The following is a 21,307-nucleotide window of genomic DNA, read 5'->3' on the forward strand; positions in this document are numbered from 1 at the left end:
CTATGTCTTTTACAGCTGTAATATGACGTCCCAACTCTTGTACAGAATGCTCTGACTGATGAAGGTTAAGCTCCTTTGATGCTGCCTGATCTGCTGTGCTTTCTCCAGTGCCGTACTTTATTGATCAAGATCCCATTGTACTCTTAGATAACCTTCTTCACTGTCTACTATGCCACCAATTTTGGTGTCACCTGCATACCTATTAACCATGCCTCCTAAGTTCTCATGCAGATTGTTTATATAAATGATGAACAACAGTGGACCCAGAAACAATCTTTGCAGCACACCGCTGGTTACAGGCCTCCTGTCTGAACAGTAAGCCTCTATCACAACTCTGTCACCCACTGTCAAGCCGATTTTGTATCCAATTGGCTCACTGTCCCTGGATCCCATGTGATCTAACCTTCTTAACCAGCCTACCATGTTAAACTTAGCTAAAGTCCATGTAGACAATGTCTTTCACTCTACCTTCATCTGTCTTCTTGGTCACCTCTTCAAAAAACTCAACCAAATTTTGAGAGACAAATTTGCCATGTACAAAACCATGCTGACTATCTTTAAGCAGTTCTTACCTTACCAAATGCATATAGATCCTATCTCTCAGAATCCCTTCCAACCTGTCACTGACATTAGGCTCACCAGTCTGTAATTCCTTGACTTTTCCTTGCAGCTTTTCATAAATAATAGCATATCATTAGACACCCTCCAGTCTTCTGGCACCTTTCTGTGACTGTCGTTGATACAGATATATCTACTAGGGCCCCCACAATTTATTTCCTACCTTCCCATAATGTCCTAGGAAACACTTGATCAGGTTGTGGGGATTTATCTACCTTTTTAGCATGTTAAGACCTCCAACACTTCCCTTTCTGTAATGTAAATTGTTTTCAAGATATTGCTGTTCATTTCCCGAAACTCCCTAGCTTCCATGTCTTTCTCCACTAAGTACTGATGAGAAGTATTCATTTAGAATCTCACCCACCCACCTCCCGTGGCTCCACACATAGATGACCTCATTGATCTTTAGGACATTATAGCTCAGAACAGGCCCTTCAGACCTCAATGAAAGACCCCATTCTCTTCCGAGTTGTTCTGTTGCCCTTAATATACTTGTAGAATCTCTTTGGATTCTCATCTACCTTATCTTCTAACACTATCTCATTACCCTTTTTTGCCCTGCTGATTTCCCTTTTAAGTGTACTCCTATACTCTCTATACTCCTCAAAGGATTCACTTGACTCCAGCTGCCTTTATCTGACATATGCTTCCTTCTTTTTCTTGACCAGATCCTCAATATCTCTAGTCATTGGTTCCCTACTCTTGCCAGCCTTGCCCTTCTCACTAACATAAACATGTTGGCCTGTTATTTCACTTTTGAAAGCCTCCCTTTACCTGTAAACAGCCTCTCCAATTAACTTTTGGAAGTTCCTCTCCAATAGCATCAAAATTATCCTTGCTGCAATTTAAAACTTTGAATTGTGGACCAGACCTATCCTTTTCCATAACTATTTTAAAACTGATAAAATTATGGTCATTATTCCCAAAGTGCTCCCCCATTAACACTTCAGTCACTTGCACTGTCTTATTTCCCAAGAGGAGGTTGAGTTTTGTTCCTTTTCTAGTAGGACCATTTTGGAGAGTTTTTCTGAAGACACTTAACAAATTCATTCCCATCCAAACCCGTAACACTATGGCAGTCCTAGTCTATGTTTGAAAAGTTTAAAAACTCCTATTATTGCAACACTACTATTCTTAGAGCTATCTGTGATATCCTGATATATTTCCTCCTCAAATTGCCACTGACTACTGCAGTGGGAGGTGGGGGGTTATAGAACAATCCCGTCAAAATGATTACCCCCTTCTTATTTCTGTTAGCCAGAAGACTGATATCTGGTATGCTAGGGTCTGAAGTAGAATCTAAAGTTAGAGTTGTTTTGAGTCCCCACTAAACCAGTACTGAAGGGCAGAAATTATTATTTTTGTGTTTTGTCGTATCATTTTTACTGTTTCAATTGACATTGTTGTGATCCGATCCAGGAGGAAATGAGTTGAAATTGGGTCACATATCATTCACCATAATAGAGTAATTTTTCTTTTCTCCTCTGCAGCCTTTTCTTCCACTTATGAATCTGCGATGCTCCCCAAATGTGAAAACGTTCCTTTGCAGTGCATTTGTGCCAGCTTGTATGGAAGATCTGCAGATCGTCCCTCCTTGTAGAAAGCTTTGTGAGGAAGTTCTTCAGGACTGTGAAAAACTCATTGAGACATTTGGGATTGCATGGCCAGATGGGTTGCAGTGTGATCAGTAAGAGAATTAACTTTAGTATCAATCTAGATTGTGTGGTGGATCTTTCTGATGGAGAGGGAATAAGATGCAAATCTTTACAATGGAAGCTGTTTCATTGTGAACTGTATTGAATGACACCAAAGATGTAAAATTTAGTAGTTTAAATGAAAATGAATGCTGGAAATACAAAATAATGAAAGATGAAAACGAATTGGAAGACCACAACAAGCATGTTGATCTTTTCTTTTTAAATCATGTTTGATCCTCTTCTTTATGCTTTCTGCATTTGGATTTGCATGTTTTTTTTAATTTCAGTTTAAACCTGATTCCTGCTTGGTCCTCAAAGTTGTAGTTCATCACCAAGCCATCTGTATCTACCTCTGAAATATCACCTGCCCGTATCTGCAGCATCATTGCAGCAGATACGATCATCCAAACTTTGTCACCTCCAGTGCATCTTTATATTCTCCTTGAACTTGCTTCCTGCATTCAGTTCCCTCAAGCCTTGCATACTGAACCTCATTTAATGCTCATTTCTCCTTGAATCTCACTGTTTCCTTACCAGATTCTGTCATTGTTTATTTACCAGCTAATGGCAAATGATGCATCATTTGGCTGAGTATGGTATCAAAAAAAGATAGCCAAACTGATTTCAAAGGGAATTAGGGTGGAAACTCTCCCTTGTTTGGATTTATATCTAGCACAAAGGAAGATGATTGTGTTTCTTAGAAAAAAACATCTCAGTTCCAGGACATTTCTATAGAAGTTCCTCATCCAAATAAAGCAATCTGCTTGATTCATCTAACACCCGATGCACTAAGCTTCAAAATTCACTCCATTAACCATTTGGTCACATTAGCAGTAGTCCTGTATATAAGATGCAGCAGCAATATGCCAAGCCAACAACAAAACCCCTTCCTAAACCTGTGATTCTTAGGCTGCCCTTGTCCTTATAAATGCTATGTATAGGAACACCATTGATTGCAAGTTCACCTTAAACCATTCTGACTTAGAATTTTATTGCAATTCCTGCAGTGTTGCTACGTTCCTAATTCTCTCTCTAATGGCACTGTGGTTCTCTCTGTACCAAATGGTTTGCAGCAGTTTAGGATTGGTCAACTATAACCTTCGAAATGGCAGTCAAAATTGGGCAGCCAATGCTGTCCTTACCACCACACACTGATTCCAAAAAAAGAATAATAAGAATCTGTCACAGCATTGCACTCTGATATACCCATTTGCAATCCATCGCACCTCCAATTTTGTGACATTTTTTTTGTCACCTTGATATGCTTTTATTCTTTATTTGGAGGTCTAAGTAACTGGGCTAGGCCAGTACTTGTTGCCCATTCCTAGTCATAGAGTCATAGAGATGTACAGCATGGAAATAGACACTTCGGTCCAACCCGTCCATGCCGACGAGATATCCCAACCCAATCTAGTCCCACCTGGCAGCACCCAGCTCATATCCCTCCAAACCCTTGCTATTCATATACACATCCAGATGCCTTTTGAATGTTGCAATTGTACCAGCCTCCACCACATCCTCTGGCAGCTCATTCCACACACGTACCTAACCAATGTCCTGTAGAGCCGCAACATGACCTCCCAACACCTGTATTCAATACTCTGACCAATAAAGAAAAGCATACCAAACGCCTTCTTCACTATCCTATCTACCTGCGACTCCACTTTCAAGGAGCTATGAACCTGCACTCCAAGGTCTCTTTGTTCAGCAACACTCCCTAGGACCTTACCATTAAGTGTATAAGTCCTGCTAAGATTTGCTTTCCCAAAATGCAGCACCTCGCATGTATCTGAATTAAACTCCATCTGCCACTTCTCAGCCCATTGGCTCATCTGGTCCAGATCCTGTTGTAATCTGAGGTAAACCTCTTCACTGTCCACTGCACCTCCAATCTTGGTGTCATCTGCAAACTTACTAACTGTACCTCTTATGCTCGCATCCAAATCATTTATGTAAATGACAAAAAGTAGAGGACCCAGCACCGATCCTTGTGGCACTCCATTGGTCACAGGCCTCCAGTCTGAAAAACAACCCTCCACCACCATCCTCTGTCTTCTACCTATGAGCCAGTTCTGTATCCAAATGGCTAGTTCTCCCTGTATTCCATGAGATCGAACCTTGCTAACCAGTCTCCCATGGGGGGCCTTGTCTAACGCCTTACTGAAGTCCATATAGATTACATCTACTGCTCTGCCCTCATCAATCCTCTTTGTTACTTCTTCAAAAAACTCAATCATGTTTGTGAGACATGAGTTCCCACACACAAAGCCATGTTGACTATCCCGAATCAGTCCTTGCCTTTCCAAATACATGCACATCCTGTCCCTCAGGATTCCCTCCAACAACTTGCCCACCACCGACGTCAGGCTTACCGGTCTATAGTTCCCTGGCTTGTCTTTACCGCCCTTCTTAAACAGTGGCACCACGTTTGCCAACTTTCAGTCTTCCGGCACCTCACCTGTGACTATCACCCTTGGAAAAAGTGGTAATGAACTGTCACTTTGATCCTTTGCAATCCTTTTGGTTTAGAGCTTAAAATGTGTTGCTGGAAAAATGCAGCAGGTCAGGCAGCATCCAAGGAGCAGGAGAATCGACGTTTCGGACATGAGCCCTTCTTCAGGAATCCTTTTGGTTTAGGTAAACTCACAATGCTGTTGGAGAAGGAGTTCCAGGACTTTGACCCAGCAACACTGAAGGAACAGTGGATATAAGACCAGAAGTATCAGACCACAAGACATAGCAGCAGAAGTAGGCATTTCAGCCCATCGAATCTGCTCTAGTATTCCGTGAGATCATGGCAGATCTAATAATCCTCAACTCCACTTTTTTTGCCTTTTTCCCATAACCCCGTCATTGCTTGCTGACTAAAAATCTGAATATCTCTGTCTTGAATATACTTAATGACCCAACTTCAACAGTCCAAACATGTGCAAGGTAGGTTAATTGGCCAGGCTAAATTGCTGACTGTGTTCAGGAATGTGTAGGTTAGGTGCATTAGCCACAGGAAATGCAGGGTTGCATGGATAGGGTCGGAGAATGGGTCTGGGTGGAGCGCTTTTGGGAGAGTTGATGTGGACTTGTTGGACCGAATGGCCTGTTTCCACACTGGGGATTCTATAATTCTATGAACAGCCTTCTGTTATTAAAGGTTCTATAGATTCACAACCCTGAAAGAAGAAATTCTTCCTCATTTCTCTCTCTCGCTCTCTCTCGCTCTCTCTCAAACGTGTGACCCCTTATTCTGAGGTTATGCCCTCTTGTCCTAGACTGTCCCACAACAACCTTTCCACATCTACCCTGACAAGTCCCTAAGAATATTGTATGCTTCAATAAAGTTGCGTTTCATCATACGAAGCTTCAAAGAGTACAGGCAAAATCTACTCAAACTTTCCTCGTAAGACCCTTTCACCCATACCTGGTATCAGCTTCAAGAACCTTCTTTTTTGCTGGACTACCTCCAATGCCAGTGAATATTACCTTCGAGAAGGGGCCCAAAAGTATTTGCAGTATTCAACTTTGCCTTGTATGGGTTTTAGCAAAACTCAATAATTTTATGTTGCATTCCCTTTGAAATAAAAGCTGACATTCTATTTGTCATCCCTATTACTCACTGAATTTGGATGTTGGCTTTTTCAGATTCATGGAGGAGGACTTCCAAATCTCTCGCTTCTATAGCTTTCTACAATTGTTTTCTATTTAAATAACATTTGACTCTTTTTCTGCAAAAATGCATAACATTATATTCCATCCGTCAAGTTTTTGCCCATTCCCTTAACCTATCAATATACCTCTGCAGGCTTTGTATCATCTTCACTGTTTGCCTTCCCGCCTATTTTGTATCATCCGCAAACTCAGCTTTAGGAAAGTCACTTTTCATATCCAAGTCATTAATGTATATGTAAACAGTTATGGCCCCAGCACTTATCCTTGTGGCATTCCTAGGTACAAGCTGCCAGCCTGAAAATGCACCCCTTATCCCACCTCTGTCTTCTATCAGCCAATCCTCGATCCATGGACACCAAAACTCATAATCTTTCAACTACTTCCAATATCACAGGCTCTTATCAAGAGCCTGACATGTAGTACCTTATCAAAAGCTTTCTGAAAATCCAAATATATTACATCCATTGCTTTTTATTTATATATCCTGCTTGTTACCACCTCAAAGAATTCTAGTAAAGTTATCAGGCATAATATTCCCCTTCATGAAGGCACGGTCACATATTATGCATTTCTAATTGTTCTGCTGTTACTTTCTTCATAATATACTCTAGCATTTTCATAATAACAAACATTAAGTGAACTTCTGGCTCCTTTTCCCTTTTTAAATAAATGTGTTGGACTGGCAGTTGTCCAGTCCTCTGGGACTGTTACAGAATCTCAGGATTCCTAGATTATTACCAGTGCATCCACTATCTCTGCAGCTACTTAATTTAAAATCCTGGGATGCATCCCATCCAGATCGCGGCAACTTTTCACTCTTTTGCCTCAATAGTTTCCCTAGTCGATTTTCTTTTGGTGATGATTATTGTGTTTATTTCCTGTCCATTTGCTTCTTTAATATTTCATAATTTTGGAATCCTGTAAGCGTCTTCTACTGTGAAGATTGATAAAAAGTATTTTTGTAACTGCTGTGCCGATTTTGCTTCCCCATTATTATTTCTCCTTCTCTAAGGAGCTGATGTTCACTTTGGCTTCTCTCTTCCTTATATTTCTAGAAACTCTTACAGTCCATCTTGATATTACTTGCATGTCTATCCTCAAAGCTTATTTTCTCCCTTTGTCTTTTATTGGTTTTTTAAACTTGCCCAATCCTCTGGTTTATTACTAAACTTTACCACATTGTATGTTTTTTCTTTCAATCGTTAACTTCCCTGGTTAACCATGGTTGGCTTATCCCATTTGTAGAATTCTTCTTCACTGGAATATGTCTTTTGCTGTGAGCCATGAACTGTTTCCTTAAGCATCTGACATTGGTCCTCAACCTTTTTGCTGAAAAGCTCCTTCCCCAGTCCACTTGAGCCAATTCTGCTCTCATTCCTTTGTAATTATGATTATTTAGGTTTAGCACAGTGTTTCTGGTCCAAGTTCCTCCTTTTCAAATTGAATGCTAGATTCTAACATGTTGTGATCACTGTTTCCAAAGGGATCTTTTATTCTGCTATCGTTTATTGAACGTGCCTGATTACATCTCACCAGATCCAAAGTAGCCTGATTCCTGGTTGGATCCATAACATATTATACTAGGAAACTCCAGATTACATTCTACAAATTCTTCCTTACGGCCTCCTAACTAATCTGACCATCCCAACTATGTGAAGATTAAAGTCACTTTTGATTAATATGCTGCCTTTGTTACATGCCCTCCATCCCACTGTATACCTACTCTTAAGGCATTTCCAAGTCAGGGAGATGAGTCGTCTGGAGAAGAACCTGCAGGTGATAGTGTTCCTATATATCTGTTGCCCTTATCTTTCTAGGGGATAGCAGTCTTGAATTTGGAAAGTGTTGTTAAGCCTCCAAGCTTTATTAAGGTCAAATACTGTTCTGAATGTCACTTTGTAAAAATAAAAGGAGACAAATAATGATATACTACATTAAATATATTCAATTTGAATTATATTGCAATAGGATTGAGTTGGCCTTGCATTTGCTATAGACTTGAAACAGAAGTACAGTATATAAACTGCTGGATTGTTGATAATCAGAGTTGCAGCTTGCTCCATGAAGGAATCATATTATCTGACTTCAGTCTGGTCAGTTTTTATTGTCAGCTTTTCTGACTGGTGAGACCTTGGGTAAAGGAAAGTTAAATTGCACCACAAATATAAAATTTGTCAGTTTGGGGTAATGACTATATATAGAATTAAAAATATGAATTCGATAACAAGGTTGTTTCTCATCATCTCAACAGGAATAGTCAGTTTGAGGAGTAACTAAAGTAGGTGCAAAATAGAAAAGTGTAGAATATTTCTGCTGATACATTAGAAAATGAGCATTATTTGAGTTTTAACTTGATCTTTCAGAGGAGTTTGATATGAATTTTTATTTTAAGGTTAGAAGATTGTGTTGATGGCCAGCAGTCTTCAGCAGTAACTCCAACCTCAAGATCGATAACAGAGAAGACTTCGCAAACAATTGTGAAAGATTATGGGTTTTGGTGTCCACGGCCCCTGAAGACCCCTACTGGACATGGCAGTTCATTTCTTGGTGTAGATGACTGTTTGCCACCGTGCCCCAACATGTACTTCAAAGAAGATGAACTAAGCTTTGCTAAATGTTTCATCGGAGTTGTTTCCATCTTTTGTCTATGTGCAACTCTCTTTACCTTCCTGACTTTCCTTATCGATGTTCGAAGATTTCGGTATCCTGAGCGGCCAATCATTTTCTACGCAGTATGTTACAGCATAGTATCTCTTATGTATTTTGTAGGTTTTGTTGCTGGTAATAATATAGTATGCAACAAGGCAGATGAGAAACTGGGAGCCATGGAAACAGTTGTCATAGGAGCACAGAGCAAAGGGTGTACCATCCTTTTCATGTTATTATATTTCTTTACTATGGCAGGTACTGTTTGGTGGGTAATCCTAACCATAACATGGTTCCTAGCAGCAGGACTGAAGTGGAGTTGTGAAGCTATTGAACAGAAAGCGTTGTGGTACCATTCTGTTGCCTGGGGAATACCTGGGATATTCACAATAATGCTGCTTGCCTTGAACAAAGTGGAAGGTGACAATATCAGTGGTGTATGCTTTGTTGGGTTGTACGACTTGAATGCTTTGCGTTATTTTATCTTGACGCCATTGTGCCTCTGTGTGGTGGTGGGATTGTCCCTTCTGTTGGCAGGGATTATTTCCTTGAATCACGTGCGACAGGTGATCCAACATGATGGACGAAATCAAGAGAAGCTGAAGAAATTCATGATTCGAATTGGAGTTTTTAGCGGCCTGTACTTGGTGCCTCTAGTTGGGCTTCTGGGATGCTATATTTATGAGCAAACCCTTCGGACAACTTGGGAAACAACATGGGTTCATGATTACTGTCAAGATTATCCTATCCCATGCCCCAATCAGGTACATTCAGAAAGTGCATATTTTGACATGTTTTCTATACTTTTAAATTCTTGTTGTAATTCATTGCACATTATTATTTTCAGTAAATTTATATTTCTGTATTCAGTGAACAGCTAGTAATTGAGATTTTTAGTTCTGACATGGATGCGTATTAAGATGGCAGCTAGGTGGCCAGTTACCAGTGGCATAATCACAAGTTCCACAGGCTAAATTTAATCTATAAGCATGTTCATGGTACATTTTCTTCAGGACCTGTCTGCCATTGCTCAGTTGGTAGTATCTTCAACTCCAAATCATAACATTGTCCTAATTCAACAATCCAGGCTGTGCTCCAGTGCAGTACAGAGGGAGTGTTACGCTGTCAGAATTGCCATCTTTCAAATGGGACATTAAACTGACCTCCATGCTGCCCTTTCAGTTGGATCCCATTACATTGTTTAGCATTTGATCAGAAAATGTATTCCTAGTGTCTCGGCCACATCTTATCCCTCAATCAACATTTTAAAAACATGGATCATCTGGTATGTAGCACTTTGCTGTTTGTGACACTGTGTTTCCTACATTACAAAAGTGAGTAACCTTCAAAAGCACTTTACTGACTGTGAAATACCTTGGGACATCATGCAGTGATAAGGCACTATGTAAATGCAAGTCTTCTTTCAAAATGTACATACAGAGGCAAGCATTGGGGAAATGCAGGGTAGGCACCACTGTATTGCAGTATTCTAATTATAGTTTGTTGGTAGTTGAAGTAAGTGACAGTTTTGGATTACTTGACATGCCGTGATCATTTGATTCAGACATATTTATTCTTTTACCAACTTCTCTTGTTCTTTTGGTTTTGAGCAAGAGTCAAGACATTAGCATACATTGAGTAGAGGGGTAGGTACTCTGGCACACTTAACATTAATCTTCGGGAGTTAGCTTTGTTATTACAAAGAACTTTGAATTGTTTTAGTCCCAGTGTACTGCGGCATAATATGGTACCTCAACAGCAATTTGGAATTCTTAATTAAATCCTGATTATCAAATGGAACCTCATCAGGATTTTACCACCTTTTGTGCAAACCATCTTGGATATGGAAATAGTCTCTGTCATGTTTCTTCAGGAATGTAGGAATAAATATGGTGGCCGCACACATTTACGGTTTTATATGCTTGTGTGTTATGGGGATGGATGCAAATCAAATTTTAAACTATGCAATTTATATTTGCAATCAGATTTTTAAACTGACAAGTGTCAGTTATGTTTGGAATATAGTTTGCTAAATATTTATTTAAATTAATATGGACTTGTGCATGTCAATTTTCAGTGGTAAGTGTTGTGCCATGTTTAATTGCAAGTCATATTTCACAAACAACTTCTATATAAGAAAATATTTATTTTTATATTATATAATGCTTAGATTATTTTGTTAGAAACTATATTTCTAACATTTTAATTACACAGAATTCTGCTTTCTTTCACTATATTTCCGAGGTTGCTGAGGCAATTAAAAGCTAATTTTCAGTTCCAGCTCTTTAAACAAGTGTTAGTGCCAATATAATTTTATTTTATACTTGGGAATTATTTTGGAATGTTTGGACTCAGTTAAGCTTTTCATGTTTAAAAATGACATAAATATTCAAATAACTATTTGGCAGAGGTATGTAAGGTATGACCGTATTCTAGAGGTGTAAAAAGTCCTTGTTATCCAGGCTCGACCTGCATTACTTTCTGAGATAGGCTTAGGTTTAGGCTTAGATTGTGACATTACTATTGGGCCTTAGCATACCTGGAGCTAAGAGTAAAATTGATCGCCACCTAGTTTATGCTGAAAGTGCTCCAGTGTCATTTTTGTGATCCACAACTATATGGCCTGCCAGCAACTTGCTATGCAGTAATTTTCCACAGAAGAAAAGGCCATTTTAATTCTAGAGGCGAGAATGCTGCTGACTCCATGGGGTAGGAAAGGGGTTGGTGGTCACCTTGGGCACTTTTCAGTTCTTGCCATTTAACATTGTGCTCTTTGTGCAACAAATTTACCACATTTGAAAAGGTGTCAGATTACTTTGCCATAACTACCGTGTGTGCTCATGTAAAAGTCAAATTTTATTAGATCATTTTTAACGTTAAATTTATTGGGTCAACTATTACATGGATACTACTTTTGAGGGGCTGAAATTCATGCTACAGTCCAAAATACTGTATCAGTAGCAGAAGCCCAATTGATCTCTAAACAAATAAAAGTAAAACACAGGAAAGTACGCTAATCACCAGATAAAGACAATAGAAACAAAAATGAATTAGTAATTAGATTGAATTAGATTGATCTTTTATTTATACATATAAAAATTGAAGTAGAAATATAATGTGGCTTTAAATTACAATTACATGCTACATTAGGTGCATTAGTTAGAAGGAAATGGGGCTGGCTGGCTGGGTTACTCCTTGGACCTGTTTCCATACAGTAGGGAATCTAATCTTAAATTAAACATGTCAGATATAAAAGTTTGTTAAAATCCTGCAAAATCACACTGTTCAGCTAGGTATATGACAGTATTCCATGAGTGCTACAGGGAAACTGAACCCAGCTGAGCTGCACACAAAGGGAGGTTGTTACCTGTCTATGACCTAATGTGTCTTAAACTTTTGCGCCAAATTGATGTGAAACGTCAAAACACAGTACAAAAAAAATTAATTTCCTTATCGTAACATTTATGTGCAGGATAATACCTTGACTCATAAATGTTGATCTGTTATCTGTGAAGAACTAGGGTCAACCTTTTGCATGAGATATATGAAAAATTCCAGATTTTTGGCCAAAAATAGGGGGTCAACTTTTACATGAGATCGACTTTAATGTACAGTATATGAACGTCAAAGGATTAGAAGAGAAAAACAAAACCTAAGAGATTAAGCTTGCTATTTTAGACTGCTAATTTCATTACTGTAACTAACATTCTAGTCTGTCTACTGATTGTGTGTCCAGGTTTGTGAGAATTGTCAACCATTTTCTTTGGAGCTGCCACAGAGACCTGGGGCTAGAATTTCCCAAAAGGGGTGAGGTGATTTCCATCTATCTGCCATTATCTCTTTGACAGCAACAACAACTTTAGTTTATGAAACACTAATAAAGTAATAATTTTCCATCTCAAGGAAGTCCTGGAGGAGTGTACAAACAGCTAGTTTTGCCATTTCTCAAAATTACTTTAAAGCTTTTGGAAGAAAATAGGAAGAACCTGTACAGAAACTCCAGTGTCTGATATTCACAGTACATTGTGTGTAGCTAACTTGTACAATGAACAATGAGAGGATATTTTCTACAGATAAATAATAAATTACAGTTTGTAAACTTGATTAAGACTTGTTCCATTAGCATTATGGTACATAGTTTTACTTAGATTGCTTACATTGCCTACTGGGCAGTAATTTAATGCATTAATTTGTTCTGCTTGTTTATTTTTATATAGGTGGAAACCTTGATCAGGCCGGACCTGTCACTCTTTATGATGAAATACTTGATGACTCTAATTGTTGGTATACCAGCAGTTTTCTGGGTTGGCAGTAGAAAAACATGTTCTGAATGGGCCAATTTTTTTCACAGTGCCCACAAACGAGAGTAAGACCGACTTTCAATTTCTTCTTTAAGAATACTCCCATTAAATGAGGAAGGTTCTGTGTGGGTAGTATCAGAAGGGAAGGAGATATTTTGCAGATGCTGGGGGACTTAGAGCAAAATGCAGGGATTGGTGTTCAGCCATGGGAAGTATCTGGGAGAAACTAGACATTTCCCCTCTGTGAGAGGGAAGGCTGTTTTTGAGCATAAATCAGTTTCAAAATGGCATTAACATAGAGTTATACAGCACGGAGACAGGCCTTTCAGTCCAACTAGTCCATACCAAACTTAATCCCAAGCTAAACTAGTCCCACCTACCTACTCCTAGTCCATATCCCTGCAAACCTTTCCTATTCATATACTTATCCAAATGTCTTTTAAAAGTTGCAATTATGCTCACATCCACCACTTTGTCAGAAGATTATTCCACATGCAGACCACCCTCTGTGTAAAAAAAAAAATGCCCCATTGTCTTTTTAAATCTCTCTCTCTCACATCTCTCCTTAAAATGTGTCTTGAAATCCCGCATCCTAGGGAAAAGACACCCACTACTAACCCTATCAACACCCCTCATGAATTTATAAATTTATATAAGGCCACCTCTCAACCTTCTATGCTCCAGTGAAAGAAGTCCAAGCCTATCCAGCCTTTCTTTATAACTCAAACCTTCCATACGTGGCAACATCATGGTAAATCTCTTCTGAACCCTCTCCAGCTTAATATCCTGCTATAACTGGGCAACCAGAACTGGGCACAGTACTCCAGAAGACACCTCACCAATGTCCTGTACAACTTCAACATGACTTTCCACTCCTAATTGCGAAGGACTGAGCAATGAAAACATCATGCTAAATGCCATATGTTACGTTATGTACCACATTTATTCTTAGGGATAGTTTATTACTGTTAAAGGAGTTGAAGAATGCTACTAAATTGTCTTTGTTAAATCAATCCAGATTTTTCATAGTCATTATTTCTGTGGTTAGACCACAAATTTATTGAATTCCCTTTTATCGATACAAGGTATTTGTTGGCATTTGAATCTTGACCTCAGCATTCCTAGTCCAGTACCATACTATCCTGTCCACAGCAAATATTAAAAGTGAAAATTTCAGCGATTAGTCAGATTTTTTTTTCTGAATATTCTTTTTCTCCCATCTTCTTAGCCCTATTACCGAAAGTCGGAGAGTGCTGCAGGAGTCCTGTGAATTTTTCCTGAAGCACAATTCTAAAGTTCAGCACAAGAAGAAGCACAAATCAACTTCCCATAAACTCAGGGTAATCTCTAAATCCATGGGGACATCTACTACCGGCATGGCAAATCATGGGACATCAACTTTGCCTGCAACCAATCACGAATCATTTGGTGAAGCAACATTTTCTGAGGCTAAACCTTTCCTTGAAATCAGTGAGCATGATGCTTTCCTCCCTGCTATCGCGACTGCATTGAACGCATCCACCGGGGAACAGGTTTCTCTCAGTTTATCTGGACACGGGGTGACTACTGACCTTCCAGAGAAAAGGAGTAAAGGAGGAAGCGTATCTGGCAGAGTAAGCAACCAGTCTGAAGGCTTGCAGCGTGTTCCAGATGGACGGTAAGAAACTAGTGGTTTACTGTGTAGTTTAATGATTATGATGAGGGTTGTAAAATGCAGTGGAACTTGCTTTAAGTTATTAGCAAGGTAGGCATTCAACCTTATGGGGAAACATCTTATTCCAAAATGACTTCTCATTTTGTAAGAGTTTGCACTCACTTGCGTTGATCAGTAGGCAATCTGCTCTAAGAATCAGTTTTGAAATTATTTCCTTTTCTCAGACAGAAAACACTTCTGCAGCTTTCGAGCTATCTATTAAAGACACTTCAAAATAGACTTATCTGTCTCTGCTTCTTATGTTGCCTGCTGCTTGACAAATAAAAATCATAAGGTCAGTTTTATCCCTCAGCTGTATTGTGTAAGGAAATGCAAGGATTTATTTGTGTAGTTAGGAGGCATAGCCCACATCAATCTTTTGTCTGTGTTAGTTTGAAGCAATCTTTTTGCTTTAAATAAATTTAAATTAGTAATTTGAATTAAGCCACAGTACAAAGTATACTGTATTGCTTAAAAATAAATGAATGAAGAATTAATTTAATCATGGTATCTTGGAGTACAAGTACTTTGTAGCACAATTCAACGTGTGTGTGTGTGTGTGCGCGCGTGCACACATGTGTAGCCATACAGCACGGAAACAGACGCTTCGGTACAACCAGTCCATGCCAAACATAATTCCAAAGTAAACTGGCCTACACCTGGCCTATATCTCTCCAAATCTTTCCTATTTATGTATCCATCCAAATGTCTTTTAAACATTGTAATTGCATTATTTACTCTCATATATAACATGAAATTGGCCTAAAGACATTAGTATCCTTTTTTATTTTGTTCCTGGATTTGAGTGTCAGTTGCGAGGCCCTTATTTATTGCCCATGAATAGGTGCTGTTAAGCCATCTTCTTGAACCGTTGCAGTCCATGTGTAACACAGTTCGATTTGGAAGGAGCTTCCAGACTTTTGACACAATGACAGTGAAGAAATGGCATCATTAGTTTAAGTCAGGATAGTGTGTAGCTTTGAGGGGATGTGTCTCCTGCCCTTTTCTAAATGGTAGAAGTCGGAGTTTGGAAGATGCTGTTGGAAGGAGTTGTTCTCTGCTTTCGTGTCAGTACATAAAGTTTGCACCAGCACAAGTGATGAAATAAGCTACGTTAACAGGTTCAGATATATTCTGGTCAACAAGTGGAATGTTCGAAATAGGCCTTGGAGGTAATGTGATTTGATTTTGTAAGATGGATCAAAGCTCTTAAGCCTGAAACTAGACCTTGTTAAATACTATGTTACTATTTTATATGAAGAAATCCTTGGGTTTCTGGCAGTGTTGCCCACAAACTTCAGGTTGAGGCACAAAATGTTTCTAAATTCTTTTGCACCCACAATTTTGATAGTTTTTTTTCAGTTCAGGGAGAACGTGGTCTTCATTTATTGCCCATCTTTACTTGTCCTTGAGATAGTAGTAGTGGTGAGCTGCAAACTTGAATATCTGCAGTCCATCAGGTGCAGATACTGGTAAGGGAGTTCCAGGATTTTGACTCCTTGACAGTGAAGGAGCAGTAATATGTTTCCAAGTCTGGATGGTGAGTTTCTTCAAGGGGAATTTGCACCTAGTAGTTCCAAGCAAATGCTGTCCTTATCCTCCTCAGTGGTAGAGGTTTGCAAGATGCTGTCTAAAGAGCCTTAGAGATTTGCTGCAGTGCAGCTTGTAGATGGTACACACTATCGTGTTGAAGAGAGTGAGCTTTGAAGGTGCTTCAAGGTTTCTGATCAAGAGGTTTCCTTGTCCTAGACGGTAATGAGTGTTGACACTGCATTCCTCTATCAAACTGTTGACTTTGCCTTGTTAATGACAAACAGGTTAGGAGAGTCAGGAAGTGAGTTACTTACTTCAGTTTCTGATCAATTGTAATCCATAGAATGTTGATAGTTAGGGATTCAACAATAGTAATGTTATTAAACATCAAAGAGATCAAAATACAAAATTGTGGGCAGCACGGTGGCACAGTGGTTAGCACTGCTGCCTCACAGCGCCAGAGACCCGGGTTCAATTCCCGCCTCAGGCGACAGACTGTGTGGAGTTTGCACATTCTCCCCGTGTCTGCGTGGGTTTCCTCCGGGTGCTCCGGTTTCCTCCCACAATCCAAAGATGTGCAGGTCAGGTGAATTGGCCATGCTAAATTGCCCGTAGTGTTAGGTAAGGGGTAAATGTAGGGTTATGGGTGGGTTGCGCTTCGGCGGGTCGGTGTGGACTTGTTGGGCCGAACGGCCTGTTTCCACATTGTAATGTAATCTAATCTACATCATGTCACCTTTCGGTTAGCCACTGTCCAGCCTTGTGGGCTCAATTTAAGCCCATAATCTCTGTCCTCATTTTGTTTGCCTCTTTCACTGCATTTAGTTTTACTTCTGTCAGAAACTTGTTTTTAGTTTCAAAAATAATTGTTTCATCTTTCTGCTGTCCACACCTCATGAAGACATATCTTTCGTTTCTTTATTTGTTCTATTTTGGACTTAATTGTCCCTTAGTCAAGAATCACCAACTCTCCTATTTTCCATCCTGTCACTTCTGTTTTTCTCCCATCCTTCTCCAGCCTACACACACAAGCGGGTACACAGGTGACTTGTTACATTTCTGACTTCTGAATGGCAAGTCATTATCCTGAAAACAGCTCAGTTTCTCACTTCACACACATTGCTTGACCTGAGCTATTCCAACATTTTCTGTTCTTATTCCCACTATTTTCCTGTGTTCTGCATTACAATCTGGAATGCCTCAAATCCACACTGTTTAAAGGTAATGTTGGTTCCAGAGAACTCTCTTTCTCTGTTCAGCAACTCAGTATCTTTGTTTTAATGTAACAGCATATGTAATTTTATAACGGCTTTCCAATTGCACTCTACTCTCCTTAATTTGCTTCACCTTAAGGCTGCATTTTGATTCTTCATGTAACTCCACGGGAGATCGTTTACTCTGTAATTAATGACTTTGTTTGTTTGTTTGTTTTTGAAAACAGATTAACACCAAGAGACGACTATGCTGAAGAACAGACAGTACAATCTAGTTTTGTCCTCGTGCCCCACAATCCACGGGCCAGTAGCAGCAAGAGCCCTGCTTCTCTTCTCGTGCATGCATTGCCAGATATCACCAAGTTTGAAGACTCTGAGAATGGTGACTAAACGCCTGACCATGTTAGATTGATATATTTGGTGGCTTTTCATGTCTTGGCATTTGGACTATAGCCTATGCTTTGTGAAGACGGCATCTGTAGCACGTCATTTTGTGAGCTAGTTACTTTTTTTTTTCTTTAGTTTTAGGGAGAAAATTTAAATGCACTACAGATAAGTCTTAAATAGTTTGAACTTGAGAACTAATCTGAAAGTCCAACTTACTACAAATATCAGAGGAACCTTTTTTATACTTCCCACGCAAATTCTTTTTTCTGATACTGTAAAATATCATGTGGTAACTCTCCATTTATAGATAGTTTTGTATTAGTGTTTATGAAGGTGGGAGGGGTAGAAATTGCGTTTAGTCAATATTGTGTCTTTATGCCTTGTAAAGTAGGCAGTGACAGCAGTGTTTCTTTGTGGTATCTTCTTTCTGTTCAATTATATGCTCATTTATAATGTTATTTTACCTTGCATAGTAGTGTGTATGTATGAAATCGCTTGTTCACCTTGAAATAATGATAAATAGGGTGTAACACTCCCTTAGTAGCTACTGTTACCGCTGTTGTTTATTTGTTCCAATAATTTGCACAATTGTGGTAGTTGACTCAGCAGGATTGTGGATACTTTATGCAGATTGAAGGAAGAAGCAGAGAGACCTGGGAGTGTACTTATATCTTTTGAATGTGTAATATGGCGAGTTTAGAAGTCTGTTATAAGGGCAGGTGGATACTTAGCTTTATCAATAGAGACGGAGGACAAAAGCAAGGAGATTATCCTAACCACGTTACTTAGGCCTCATCTGGAGTATTGTAGGCACTGCAATACTATACGTTAGGAAGATTGACGAGGCTTAGGAGTTGATGCAGAAGGAATTCATTTGCGTAATACCAATTACAGTGTATAAAGATTTCACTCGCATCAATACTAGAATTTGGGATCATTCTCCTTCACTCTGAGATGGTTATGGGAAGATTGGATAAAGGCATTCAGAATCCTTTAATAGAATAAATAAGGAACAACTGTTTCCGATGCAATAACGATTGGTAATCAGTGCACAGAATAAAGGAATTGACAGATGAACCTGAGGTGATATGAGGGGAAAATGAATCTGGAATGCAGTGCCTGAAAGAGTGGTGGAAGTAGATTCAATAATCATTTCCACAAAGGAATTGGATAAGTACTTTATGCAGAAACCCCACTGGAACTGTTAGGTAAGAGCAGGGAATTGAAGTAAATTCAGTAGTTATTTGAATGTTCTGGTCCACATGTTCGAAAGGAAATCCCCTAGTCAGAGATTACACAACATCTCTAATTCTCTACAGTTTAACTCTGGTTTACCAGTTCAGCTCCACTCAGAACTGGAGACTGTCAAGTTGTTGTGGTTCTGTTCGCCGAGCTAGAAGTTTTTGTTGCAAACATTTCGTCCCCTGTCTAGGTGACATCCTCAGTGCTTGGGAGCCTCCTGTGAAGCGTTTCTGTGGTGTTTCCTCCGGCATTTATAGTGGCCTGTCCTGCCGCTTCCGGAAGACAAACAGGAAGACAGCTAATGATCCGCATCCACGAACATCAACTAGCCACGAAACGACACGACCAGCTATCCCTAGTAGCCACACACGCAGAAGACAAGCAACATGAATTCGACTGGGACAACACTACCATTATAGGGCAAGCCAAACAAAGAACTGCCAGGGAATTCCTAGAAGCATGGCACTCCTCCACAAACACCATCAACAAACACATCGACCTGGACCCAATATACCGGCCACTACAGCGGACAGCTGAAACTGACAACCGGAAGCAGCAGGGACAGGCCACTATAAATGCTGGAGGAAACACCACAGAAGCGCTTCGCAGGAGGCTCCCAAGCACTGAGGATGTCACCTAGACAGGGGACGAAACGTTTGCAACAAAAACTTCCAGCTCGGCGAACAGAACCACAGCAACGAGCACCCAAGCTACAAATCTTCTCACAAACTTTGTTCTGTCAAGTTTTAAATCTTGGCACAATTATGGGCAGGTGAGAATTAACACATGTATGAACATATGGGAAACAGAGTGGTCTACTCCACCCTTTGAGCCTGCTCCACCATTCATTAAGATCATAGCTGATCTGCTTTTAACCTCAACTCTATATTCCTGCATATCCCTAATAACTTTAATCCCCTAAATCAAGAATCTATCTACCTCTGCCTTAAAATGTTTAAGATTCTGCATCCATTGCTTTTTGAGGAAGAGAAGTCCAAAGACTCTGAACTGTCTGAGGGGAAAAGAAAGTTTCCTCATCTCTGTCTTAAATGAGCGACCCTTTATTTTTAAACCACGGCACCTAATTCTAGAATCTCCCACAAGAAGAAACACCTGGTCAAGTCCCCTCAGGATCTTAAAAGTTTCAATTAAGTCACTTCTGACTCTTCTAAATTCCAGAGGATACAGCCTCGCCTCATGAGGCAATCTGCTCATTCCAGGTATTAATCTAATCCTTTCCTCTCTCTCTTCCCCTTTCTTCCTCTCTCCCTTTCTTCCTCTCTCCCTTTCTTCCTCTCTCTCTTTCTGTCTCTGTCTGTCTCTCTCTCGCTCTCTTAAATTTACACTATTTTCAGTTGTTTTATGTCAGATATCCAGCATCTGCAGTATTTTTGCTTTTGTGGGTCATCTGATGAATTCCCTATGCAGCAAGTCTTCATTGCTGCCACTATGTGGCCAAGCAGGAAAGTTGTATTTTTCTTACTATTTGCATATTTGAAGCATTTTAAAATTGCCAAAAATGTAGGTTTCTAAGAGGTTTTGATCTGCGTTGAACCAAATTAAACATTTACTGAAGGAAAATATAATTTCCTATTATCTTTATGCCTCCAAAGCAATAAGGTATCAAGAGTACAAGATAAGCAAAATGCACTGTATGACTGCAATCAGTGTAATTCTTGTACAGTGAGAACTGGAAACATGACTGAATATCTCTGATCTAAAGTGGATACTGGACACTGGATCTGGTTTTAAAGGGATGTTTATAAGCCAAAAGTATTGATTACAGTGTTAAAAGGGCACAAGAACTGCTGGCAACTGTGTGTATATTGAATGAGCCAAACTACCAATTCTTCAAGTTAAGCTATTTTAAAGAAACACCTGTTTTTTTTTAAATAAAGTACACATTTAGTAAATTGTATGAAAGTTGAAACTTTAAGGATGTATGCCCTGAAAATGAGTTTTACTTTGGTATTTATTAGTGTGACATAGCCAAAATCACTGGAGACAATTTCACCGTGCAATCATACTTATTTACTCTAAGTATAAATAAGTCTGCTTGATTAATGGAAAGTCACTGGAATGCATATTTTAGTTACTGGATGTTTAAATGGACACACTGGAAAACAATAAACACCAAGATTCTTTCTTGCAAATGCGGCTCAGACAAGTGCAGCTGAATAGTACAAACTGTCACTGGAATGTTTTTAATTTCTTATTTATAGTTTTTCTTTTCCAAATGCAGTTGATGTTTGCTGCTATTTTATATATTTAAAGTGTTTTCTTGATGGTGGTGGCTGGTGATTCACATGTTTT

At 39.3% G+C, this 21,307-nt stretch overlaps 1 protein-coding gene across 4 annotated transcripts in view; it reads left to right on the forward strand.

Annotated features, from left to right (window-relative positions):
* The window catches only part of fzd6 (frizzled class receptor 6), an 84,617-nt gene extending 66,312 nt beyond the window's left edge, over positions 1–18,305 (forward strand). For all 4 annotated transcript variants that reach the window (XM_087986301.1, XM_043688441.2, XM_043688439.2 and 1 more), the window contains 5 exons: positions 2,109–2,305; positions 8,371–9,388; positions 12,842–12,990; positions 14,154–14,582; positions 17,593–18,305. In XM_087986301.1, the coding sequence (XP_087842427.1) occupies positions 2,109–2,305; positions 8,371–9,388; positions 12,842–12,990; positions 14,154–14,582; positions 17,593–17,755 (1,956 nt within the window). In that variant the 3' untranslated portion in view covers positions 17,756–18,305. The remainder of the gene's footprint in view (positions 1–2,108; positions 2,306–8,370; positions 9,389–12,841; positions 12,991–14,153; positions 14,583–17,592) is intronic.
* Positions 18,306–21,307: the final 3,002 nt, after the last annotated feature.

Source organism: Chiloscyllium plagiosum, unplaced genomic scaffold (assembly GCF_037043375.1).
Source record: "Chiloscyllium plagiosum isolate Xiang-an unplaced genomic scaffold, Cpla_swu_hap1 HiC_scaffold_4, whole genome shotgun sequence".
Lineage (NCBI taxonomy): Eukaryota > Metazoa > Chordata > Chondrichthyes > Orectolobiformes > Hemiscylliidae > Chiloscyllium > Chiloscyllium plagiosum.